The sequence below is a fragment of the Cyprinodon variegatus genome, unplaced genomic scaffold (assembly GCF_000732505.1).
Source record: "Cyprinodon variegatus isolate N-32 unplaced genomic scaffold, C_variegatus-1.0 Scaffold157, whole genome shotgun sequence".
Taxonomy (NCBI): Eukaryota; Metazoa; Chordata; class Actinopteri; order Cyprinodontiformes; family Cyprinodontidae; genus Cyprinodon; species Cyprinodon variegatus.
The window spans coordinates 598,640-609,541 of record NW_015150610.1 but is presented as its reverse complement, the minus strand read 5'-3'; the positions used below and the strand labels follow the sequence as shown (position 1 = coordinate 609,541).

At 40.8% G+C, this 10,902-nt stretch overlaps 2 protein-coding genes across 2 annotated transcripts in view; one reads left to right on the top strand and one right to left on the bottom strand.

The window, feature by feature from the left end:
• The window catches only part of rrp12 (ribosomal RNA processing 12 homolog), a 15,237-nt gene extending 8,545 nt beyond the window's left edge, over window positions 1–6,692 (top strand). Inside the window, exons 21-34 of the mRNA XM_015377659.1 lie at window positions 582–740; window positions 823–903; window positions 988–1,093; window positions 1,167–1,274; window positions 1,346–1,503; window positions 2,438–2,529; window positions 2,625–2,780; window positions 2,857–3,026; window positions 3,129–3,239; window positions 3,321–3,367; window positions 3,442–3,520; window positions 5,165–5,232; window positions 5,323–5,405; window positions 5,485–6,692. Coding sequence (XP_015233145.1) covers window positions 582–740; window positions 823–903; window positions 988–1,093; window positions 1,167–1,274; window positions 1,346–1,503; window positions 2,438–2,529; window positions 2,625–2,780; window positions 2,857–3,026; window positions 3,129–3,239; window positions 3,321–3,367; window positions 3,442–3,520; window positions 5,165–5,232; window positions 5,323–5,405; window positions 5,485–5,587 — 1,521 coding nt within the window. The 3' untranslated portion in view covers window positions 5,588–6,692. The remainder of the gene's footprint in view (window positions 1–581; window positions 741–822; window positions 904–987; window positions 1,094–1,166; window positions 1,275–1,345; window positions 1,504–2,437; window positions 2,530–2,624; window positions 2,781–2,856; window positions 3,027–3,128; window positions 3,240–3,320; window positions 3,368–3,441; window positions 3,521–5,164; window positions 5,233–5,322; window positions 5,406–5,484) is intronic.
• A 196-nt stretch (window positions 6,693–6,888) lies between these two features.
• LOC107086604 (anthrax toxin receptor 1-like) overlaps window positions 6,889–10,902 on the bottom strand; it is a 36,690-nt gene continuing 32,676 nt past the window's right edge. Inside the window, exon 18 of the mRNA XM_015377660.1 lies at window positions 6,889–9,005. Within this exon, the coding sequence (XP_015233146.1) occupies window positions 8,706–9,005 (300 nt within the window). The 3' untranslated portion in view covers window positions 6,889–8,705. The remainder of the gene's footprint in view (window positions 9,006–10,902) is intronic.

Genomic DNA, 10,902 nt, shown 5'->3' with positions numbered 1-10,902 from the left:
TAAACAAACCTCATCACTTGAGAAGGTAGGTGATGCGGACGTCGTGGAAGACATTTTGTCCCGTAACGCTCGCCGTACTGTTGGGGGGGAGAAGCGGTGGGGGGGAGATGTTCATGTTTCTGCAGTCTGGACGTTAGATGTTGCTGAAAATTACACACTGTAGCTTTAAGACCTTTCTGATCGTGGGTTTGGTTTGACTAATCCCAAGTTTTGGGTAAATCTTTGTGTTTCTCTCTATCCCAGTTTTTTCTTTTATTCAACTTTTCAGTTATATCATTGAATACAGCACTTAAAAAGCACCTAGCTTTTTTAAGCGCTGACATTAGCAAGCAAACCTGCTTCTTGCTGCTGAACAGCAGTCCTTCCTATTGTGGAGATTTTATTTTTTGCACTTTTTGTAATATATTTTTAATTAGTGGAGGCTCGCAATAGTAAAAATCTGCAGAAATGTGTAATAAATCTACAAAATGTAAGTTTTTATATTTTAAAAATCTCATTTTCACTGATTTATAAACATTTTTTGAGTTTCACTCAGTTTTTCTTGTTTTTTGGATCCATTCAATGGTCTTATCTGTGTTCAGGCCAAAGAGCCAGGCATGCAGAAAAAGGCTTACCGCGTGTTGGAGGAGATGTGCGGAGCAGAGAGAGACGAGTGTAAATCTTTTGTCGTCTCCAATCTGGAAACTCTTAAAATTGTCTTGCTGGACTCTCTTAAAAATGCTTCTTCACCTGCAAAGAGGGTAAATGTTACTGTAGGAGAACATCCTGTAGGCCTGAGTGCTTTATTTGTCCATCTGACTGCTTTGTTCTTGTTCTTCTCAGCCGAGACTCAAGTGTCTGATCCACATCGTGAAAAGGTTAAACGAGGAGCACAAAGGCTTCATCACTGCGCTGCTGCCAGAGGTACCGATACAAACCTGAGTGGATGGATTCAGGCACAGGCAGAGCTGCTGTTCTTGGTTTTTTATAAGGTTCTCTGTCCTTCAGGTGATCATCTGCACCAAGGAGGTTTCTGTTGGAGCTCGTAAAAATGCCTACAGTCTTCTGATAGAAATAGGAAACGCTTTTGTCCGCTTCTGTGGAAACAAAAAAGGTGATTCTGTTCCTGAGAATGTGTGTACTGTTGGGTTTGGTGCAGCGTTTAACATGCTCTGTCTGTGATGTAGACGCCATGGAGGAGTACTTGGCTCTGGTGTATGCTGGACTCACTGGATCTGTCACCATGATCACTTGCACCGTTCTGGCTTTAACCCGTCTTGTGTTTGAGTACAAAGGTAGGCCTCACTGCGTGCTTCAACCTGGGCTTATGGTATGAATGAAGAATCAACTGGTGTTTCTCTCCCAGACTCTATAGAGGTGTCCACCATGGAGCAGCTGCTGCAGAACATCTGTCTGTTGCTGTCGTCTCGTACCAGGGAGGTGGTCAAAGCTGCCTTAGGCTTCATCAAAGTCATCCTCTTCATCATGGACCCCAAGGCTCTTGGTTCACATGCAGCCACCATGGTACGAACTCTACATCAGTCTGCCGGTTACCTCACCTGGAAACCATTTGAAACTATTAAATCGATATTTTTACAATTCTAAAAGAAATAAAATAGTCCTGCATAGTTTAAAAGTCACTCACTAAGCCTTCTGACCACCATTAGTTGGTTATACCTTAGTTTGTCCATTCTGTAGGGTGCAGGTAATACCTATGGCTACCTTTTTTACTTAACAGGCCTGGACTGAATTGTAAAAATAAATTGAAACCACCGATCAGCTGCAGAATTAATTTATGGGTCAAATTGAGACCCTCTGTTTTCTTTTATTTTATTACTGTTTCGGAATAAATGTTTTAGCCTGGATAGGCCACACTCACCCCCCCATCCAAGATTCAACTTTACACTAAGTATGTTATTTAATTGTTTTTTTTTTTATATAATGAAGTCTGATGACAAGACAGAAATACTTGTAAAAATACATTTCAACACATTTCTCTATTTCTGACTTATCAAATGTAATAAAACAAGATTGATTTAGCTTTTTCTAAAAGGAACCTTACATTAGGTGCAGTGTACTCGGGTTTGAAAGCCAGACAGGAGGCTCACGTCTTTCTCACCTGCCCTTAAAGTCTTTTTGCAGGCGGCAATTGTCTCGTTCTTCTAAGCTGCTGCTTCTTTCTTTTTCAGCTCTGAATTCATGTTGAGGCTAACTAGCTGTAAATGGTAACACTGGTGCTCCAGCAGCCTTTGAGACCTGATGGTTCCATTTGAAAAGTATAACTAAGAGCCCACAAATAACTTTACACTCATGCCCAGGATATCTGGATCTAAACTAATTTGATTTTCTTTTTAATCCCTAAAAAGGTCAAAAGTTTAATCTGATTGATTTTAAGGTTAAAAGTTAAAGGATTTAAAGACATTTTTATAATAGAGTCTTAAACTCTGGTTATGTTCAGATGGAGGGCATTGGAAACATCACGGATGATGTGAGAAGGCACTTCAGAACCAAACTCAGGAACATCTTTACTAAATTTATCAGAAAGTTTGGGTGAGTTTTCGCTTTTTTTTTTATACAGATGTATATGTTAGCTGCACAGCCTCCTTTCTCTGAAGGCTCTAATTAATTTTTTGTTTTGTTTCCAGGTTTGAGCTGGTGAAGAGCATGCTGCCTTCAGAGCATCACAAGGTGCTGACAAACATCCGGAAGGCTGAGGCCCGAAACAAGAGGCGGAAGCAGGCTGCAGAGGAACAGGAGAACTCTGAGAGCGAAGAAGAGGCACCCAAGGCAAAGAGTGAAAGGTACGCTGCCAGATCCACACACAAACATTCCCCTTAGTATAAGCATTTAATGATGAGTTTGCCGTCTTCTTAACAGCATCGAAGACATCCTTGCTGAGTCCGACAGCGATTTGTCTGAGGATGAAGGAAAGCCTCGTAAGGCCCAGAAGAAATTAGGCAAACAGAAAGGAAAAGCATGGCTGAAGGAGGGAGAGGGCGACGATCCTCTGAACTTTTTGGATCCAAAGGTTTCCCAAAGAGTTCTAGGTACTAAAGTCTAATTTTACTTATTTCTACTTTTCAGCAGTTTGTTTGATTCAGGAAATGATTACGAGGTTCTGAGGAGTTAAAATTGCTTCTTTTTCTCAGCCACAAACCCAGAGATGAAGAAGACGACAAAGCTTGAGCACGGCTTCAAAGTGACCTCAGATGGACGGCTCATCATTAGAGAGGACGACGACGAGGAAGGAAAAGACAAAGGTGTGAGAGGAGTCCAGTGGCGTCGCTAACATATGCTAACGTACTGTTTGAAGATGCTCACAGCAGTTGTTCTCCTCACAGGTCGAGAGGAGGTGGATGATATCCTGGAAGAAGCAGGAGTGAAATCTGTAAGTTTGCACTGAATCAGAAGCTGCTGCTTTGGAAACATTTTGCTTTACCGCCTGTTTTTCTGCACCTTTAGAAAAAGTCCCAGAAGAGAAAGATTCAAGATGATGATTTTGATGAGGACATGGATGTGGAGCCTCAGCTGAAATATAAAGGTAGCTAAAGGGAGCAGAATGCCGGCCATCAGCGTGTGGCCTCACATAAATATTTTTACTTTTTCACTTTTTAACATTTTCTTTATTTGACATCCAACGGCATCGAAATGGTTTAGCTGACAGAAAAAAATGCATAGTTTTGCTTGTTTTACCACATCCTGCACATCACGTATATAGCAGGTGGGGAAGACCCCAAAAAAACCATAAATAAAACAAAATAATTTACTCATGATAGGAGTTCAGGATAAAATGATCCTCTTTGAGCCTCTTAAACACGAGGGGCAGTCAGTGCTTTATGAAAATAAATAAAATAATTGAACAAAGTTCACTGATATCTCTATCAGCTTAACCCGTACATTTGCAAACTGCCCCACAGCGTCTATTGCTGAATTTTCCTCTTTCTTTAAAAGTAGTTCCCATTGCATGTTTAGTAAAAATTCTCTGCTCTGGTTTAAGAGATGCTGCACATATTCAGGAAGTGGAGCTTTGCTTTGTAGCCGCGTCGGGTGTTTGTTTTATTCTGTTTTTGAACTTTTCACAATCAGTCGCAGTCAAATGTGGGGCATCGTTTCAATTTGTGTGGCACAGAGACAGAAATATCTGCTCACCCTGTGTAGTTGGAGCCTTTCTATACGCAGTAGGTGTGACATGGAAAAAAAATTGGATTGGAGAATTAAAATTTGGTGTGATCCGCTTTAGTCTCTGTCTTCTGCAGCTTCTGATGGGATTTCTTCCCAGTTTTCTGTCTTCCACCCTCGTCAGCCTCCTTGTCCCTGCTTTTTTTTTTTAAACAGTACTAGTGGCTTGTTTTTTTTGACAGTAGGCTGACAGGAAAGGGGTATGAGAGAGGGGGAGAGATTTGAACCCGGGCTGGTTATACCCCTGCAGCTTTGTGTTGCAATGAGATTGTTGCAGGTATGACGCAGATATTTTTGATGTATGCCCAATTTTGAAGCGTGGTCTGCTCTGTTATTCCATGCCACAATGCAAGAGGGACAATCACAAACTAGCTGTGGGTCTAGATGCGGCTGAGGCGGTGAGAAAGTGGAAATACGCAAGGGGTAAGTTTGAGCGACAATGGAGGGACATGATGGCGAAAAAGAGCAGGGATCCAGGCAGAAAGAGGGTCCCAGCGTTCTCGTGTATCTCTCTCTTCAAGCTTCATGAGTTGTTTTCCACTAAGGTGGTCATAGAAACTAAACAAGCTGGTAAGGTACCAAACAGGAAATACGCATGAGTAGAGCGGATGTAGATTTGAGCAACCAAAGGCCTCCTGTCTGCGGTCAACTACAGTTTTGGAGAGGTGCACCAGAGTGTCTGCACAAGGGGCGGGGCCTATCTGCGTGATCTGCGACACACATGCAGATGACCTTATGTCTGATCATAAACCAGGCTTAAGGCCTTTGTACATGGGTTGTGCATGGTTAACCACTGCGACACCGAAGCACAACCCCCCTGAGATGTTTACCCAAAAAAAAACTGTTTTCTTAAAAGTTTATCGAATATTTGCAGGTCTAAACCACTTTTACTCAGCTGGTAAAATGACTTTTTGGGTTTTAAAAGGTTCAGACTACTGATTTAAACATAAGTATCCTGTTCCAATATAATCCCTGTGTGATACTGATGGTATTGCTTCTGTCACAGCCGGCGGATCTGGTATCCACAGACCTCTGGGACAAAGCCAAGTTGTTGGAGGCGATTATAAATCAAAGGTAAACCATCACAAGAACCTGTGAGTGAAGCTTGTTTCTTGGTTCCACGCTGTCATTCTGAGCGTTTTCCTATTTTTCTTTTTCTTACAGAAAGGAAAAGGAGACGTGAAGAGAAAAGGAAAGCTGGATCCTTACGCCTACATCCCTCTAAAAAAGGATCAGCTCAATCGCAGGTTTGAGCATCAACTGTCATCCAATTACATTCGTTTGCAGACTTAGGTCGATGACTTCATTTTTTATTTTCCTTTACAGAAAACGAGCCAAACTGCAGGGTCAGTTCAAGGGAATGGTGAGAGGTGTGCAGAAGGGAGCACAGTCTGGAAAGAAGATGCAGAAGAAAAAAAGGAAAGCATGAAGAGGAGGATTTATGTTGCTTGTTGGACTTGTTTTTCAACGTGTGATAAAATGAGATCATACTTAGACGTGTGTTTCAAAGGTGCTCTGAGCTTTCAGCAGCTTTTACATCATTCAGTGGGAAGGAAAATAAGATTTAATGCAGAAAAAGCTCCCTCTGCCTTGATGTCACTTAAGTTAAAAAAGAAAAAAACATCCCATTTATTAAGACTTGCAGTGAATGGATCCAAGGACTGTATGCAAACTGTTTTGTTTTCATTGCCACGTTTGGCCACTAGAGGGTGCTGCATAGAAATGTTGGTTTAACTCTTGATAAATTGTGTTTACTTCCATGTAAATGGAGAGCAGTAATGGAGCAGCCACTGGGCTGCACATTAAAAACTGGATAAAAAAAAATCAGCTGAATGTTGGAGACAGACTTAAACTGCAAAAACCTAATTGGAGAGCGTCTTTGACAGAGACTCAAACCGTGATGGAGTTTATTTTTTATTACACCAACAACCCTGCAAACTATTATCAGCCTGTTACCTTGAAAGGGAAACTTTTCACATACATTCTTTAAAGGTTGAATCATTTAAGTGAGATTTTCATGGAAAAAACGGCATCAAACTAAACAGAAGTTGCTGTTTGGTTTTTGAAGACACATTTTAAAACATAAAATATGCAATGTTTCTAAGGATTTTCTGTAAAGTTTAAAAGTCTTGACATTGCATCAATTGCTTAAGTATGTCCCTGCAGTTTTAAGACATCAAGTATTTATAAAATCCAAACAATAACTTTTATAAAATGTGTTCCCCTGCTGGTTTGAATCATATTACAGCAGAAAATTCCATAAACCAGAATAAAAAAAACCCCACAAGAGTCGACGCATAAAAAAGAAATGTCTTTATTGAAGTCAGACGTGTTAATATTGAAGAAATAATGCAAATGATCATTTCAGTCAGTAAATGCAGTTTACAAAATGCCCTGAAGATACACGTTTCTAATACACTCTTTTACTTGGTGTTCAAAGCTCGCTATTATCTGCCGTGGTGCAGCTCACCCTGCGTTGATTTAAAAACCTACAGACCTAAAAGATGCTAAGGAAAAGCGGGCCTTTATTACAATAAATAACACACTGAGAAACTGCCCTGCAGTTGCAATAAGGTTGTTGAACATTAAATCTAGATTTTAAGTAAGTTGCAGTAAAGGTTTCTTTGGTTGAAATGGTATAAAATGCATGAATTGCTAATTTTAAAAAGCCAACAGACCCCACAACCACCATTTATACTACATGCTTTATTATACAACACCCTCCTTTTGCATTATAATTGTGCTGCATAAATCTAAAAAAAAGAAAAAAAAAACACCCTGCTACTTTCAGATGCCAACTTTAACTCTCACTTTCAACATAACTAAGGTTTGGTAACACTTCCACTCACCAACTCTAATGTTATTACTGTACAAACGGTCCAGATCGATCCATTGTTGGTATTTTTTAAGGTTTTGTCATCAGATTGATGAATTTTGCTGTCCAGCAACAAGACACTGAGCTCAGAAACGTCTGTGCTTCTGGCCTGGAAGATTCTTTGCTTATCAAAGACCGTTCCCTCAGATGTGATACAGACTTGCAAAAGTATGAGAGACCTTTCAACTTGGAAAGATTCATGACGTTATGACACACTCGATTGCACTTTATTTGCATTTTCTAAGTATTGCACAACTGTGAAATTGTAAATCTAATGTTTTGAGTGTGTTCAGCCCTCTTTGATCTCATACTGATTAATTGCAGTGTAAAGTTGTCCCAATGTTTTTCTTTTTGTTCTCTGAAGTGAGAGAACAGGGGGAAATTTAGAGCATGGTAGGGTTATAAAATAATTATAAAACTTGTGAACGCCTCTAACCATAGGGCCAAAACAATCCCATGACAAGTCCTGCTAACATCTTACCAATAGCGGGATGCAAACAAACGGAGAAAAGTTCTCCGTCTAACTCTTAACTGAAATAGAGCTTATGTGAACCTTATTGCAAAGGCAAACTAAGACTCATTAACTGGGCTTAAAATTGGGCAGTGCTAAAAGACGGCAACAGATTTAAGAGGGCGGTTGAGGAACACCTTCAGCCCATCATCTCCACTGTAAAACATGGTGGTAGCAAAGTTAGACTGAGGTTCACCTTTCAGGAGGAAAAATCAATGTCAGCAGATGTCCAGGTTTATTGAATCCCAAATCACCTCCTAACCACTAACCCTTAATAGAGTTTAACTCCCAATGAAGTCTCACTCGCAGCTGTGGAAGCTGCCTTGACTGAAGGTGGGGGGGAATAAAGGAGAAGGGGACGTCTTTTTCCCTCCCAACGGAAAAGGAAAGCAGTCATTCCTATGGCAACACAGCGACGCCTCATATGCGTGGCTAGTTCGGTTGTACAGGTTAACGTAAAAGTTAAAATTTGTCCCTTTTTTAAAACAAATGTATAAGGTCAAATATTACTTTTTCAAAAAAGACCTTCCATTTTGGAATTGATTTTTTTATTTATTTTTTTCCTCCCCCACCATGCCGCTGTTACTCGTGCTGCCGAATTCCTGCAGGCCTGCAACTGATGAAGACTCTTTTTAAGGGCTGAGCGGTCCATTGGCCCTACCCACTACATGGTTTAAGATGGCACTTCATGAGGCGGATCCTTCCCTGTAACGTGCAAGCGGAGGGTTAGTGTTTAGCGGCTGGTTTAGGATTAGGCCTATGACTAAGCAACCGCTTTAGATTCTATAAGTAGACAGCTACTATAGACTTGCCTACAAAGACAAGCAGCCAAAAATAATGGACAGAGGCTCAATAATAATGGATTCAAACCTTTAAAGGAATAGTACACCCAAAACATGATTAGCCTTCATTTTCTACTCACCCCCATGCTGAACGCTGTTCCTTTAAGATTTCTTTATGTAAATTTTTTCTTTTATGTAAATTTCTTTTTGTAAAAGTCTCAGGTTGGGGGGTCATTTTCTTTTTTCGAGCCTCAAAAGTTTACTTTACATTTTGTCAGCCTGGCAAAAAAAATCCAAAGAAAAAATAATAAAAATCAAGAAGTTCGAGGGTTAGGAATACTTTTGCAACACACTGTATTTGCATCCATTCTCTACATCATTACAGCCTTGGCGGAGGCCGGGACGGTGGGGGTCCGAGAGGCCCCGGGGGTGCACGGCTTGGGGGCGGCCCTGGTGGGAGTCGTGTCACGGGAGGGGGCGAACGGCAGGGAGGTGCAGTGAGCGTGGAGGGAGCAGTGCGGGGTCCTCTAGATGGCGGCTTGGTACGGGGGACGGAGTTGGAGACCAAAGGTCGCTCCTCAGCTGGCGGTGCAGGAGGGGGCGGAGTGGGGGAGTGAGGCATTCTGGGAGGAGCCGGGCGCTCATCGTCTCTGACCCGTTGAAAACTAATGCAGCGACCCTGCAGAACACAGAGACAAAGGTTAATTAAAACCGTTTTTATTCTAAGTAACAACTTTAAATAGTAAATTATTAAATCCAAGGCAGGCCTTTAATAAAATAACATCAAATAAATAATAAACATTTTCCACATATTATATAGCCCTTATCCTGTTTAACTAATAAAAACATCTCTTTTAAGCAGGGAGGATGAGGGAACAAAAATACCTTCCTGTAGTACTTGCTATAGTTGTACTTTAGTCTAATTTAATCAATTCCAAATAAGGTTAATCTTTTTCCTAGTAGGAATTCTTGACCTTTCTACATTTTTAACATTTAGAAAAAAGCAATAGATTTTCGTTATTGTTTAGAGGTATCCATCAGGAAAGGAAAGAAATTTTATTTATATACCATGGCACAATCAAGACAACTTTCATCAATAACAGAATATGTGGTAAAACCGGAACATTACAATATTTATTTACTAAAAAGGAAAAGAGACTGTGAAGGATTCTCCTGTAAAACTAATTTGTTTTTTCAGTGTGACGACAATCTGTCCAATACTGCGTGCCTTGGCTTAAGGAGAAAGGTTCTGGGACAGAAGCCTTTTAGTCCAAAAATAAAACAAACAGGCAGATGTGCCTAAATTTCTACCCAAACATTTTGGCAGAAACATGTTCTGGTCTGACGTCAGCGATGGCACTGAGCCATATTTGAACACCATGGCCTCAGAACTTGGTTTGGCAGCATCGAACTGCCTTTGTCTTTGTATCAATTACAGGCCAATCCAGAACAAGACCATGGAGCTCGTTACCCAAAATTAGAGAGCAGCATCCAGAACGGAGGATTCATGTTCTAGTCAAGGATCTGACTTAAACAAATTTGCAATAACAGCGTCTGAAGTGTGACACCATGAGAATCCTGAATGCTTCAGAACTTAAAGTGCTGCAATGTCTCCTGTGACCACTGGGTGTCATCTGGGCCTAAATATGCAGAGAGCCTGAAAATGTCATGTAGCCTCATTTGACTGTTCCCACAGTAGTCCCAATTTTTGGACGGACTTAATGTTGGTAGATTAAAGTTTGGAGTTTTGGCAAAAACATTGATGCTGACTAGTAATGCTAAATTGAAAAGTGTCAGTAATAGGTGAACTTTGTGCTGATAGAATGAAGAACAATTCAAAATAGAAAAATTTAGCAAAATGTTAGTTTAAAGAGGTATATGGCTGCAGGAATTTTTCAGCTTAGGGTACCTACAAAATAAGTGAAATGATAAACCTGGAAATTAGCCCTTTTTCAACATAGCCTTCTATACATTGGCGTGTATACTTTAGAGCCACTGTGTGGACTAATGCCATGAGATTTTTTAGATTCACCAGTCAAAGTTCGCTTTTGCCCAGATTTGCCCAGACAGATACACAAGTGTTTGTCTTAGGAGGCACAAAGAGGTGCTTCTGTTTTCTGTCTACACCTGCACTACAATAGCTGTGAGGCAGGCTCTGACAAACCGCTTTAGTCAAAAGCTCTTCCTCTTTCTGATCTGGAGAAGCCTCCACTGCGATTCAGACTCTTTATATACAAAACAGAAAGCCTGCTCTGTCTTATGTGCTTGACTTGAAGCCATGTAAAGGGAAGGATTTACATTTCTCCACAACAGTTTGCAAGAAAAGGATGCATCTCCTATTGTTCCCATTGATGGATTTTTATCTGTTGTCTCACAAACTCTTCTTGCTCAGTTGGTCTTTAAAAAAATGGAGGGTGGGGTATCTGTGGCGGACCCTTGGTGGTCTAATTATAACACCTTATTAAGCAGAGAGGCCCTAAAGTCACACAGGGGCCATTAAGAGGAGCCAGCAGCAGAAGCTTTGTGACTGAAGGGGGCTATTGTGGGTTCAAGCGTGTCTATAAGGGGTGTGTAAT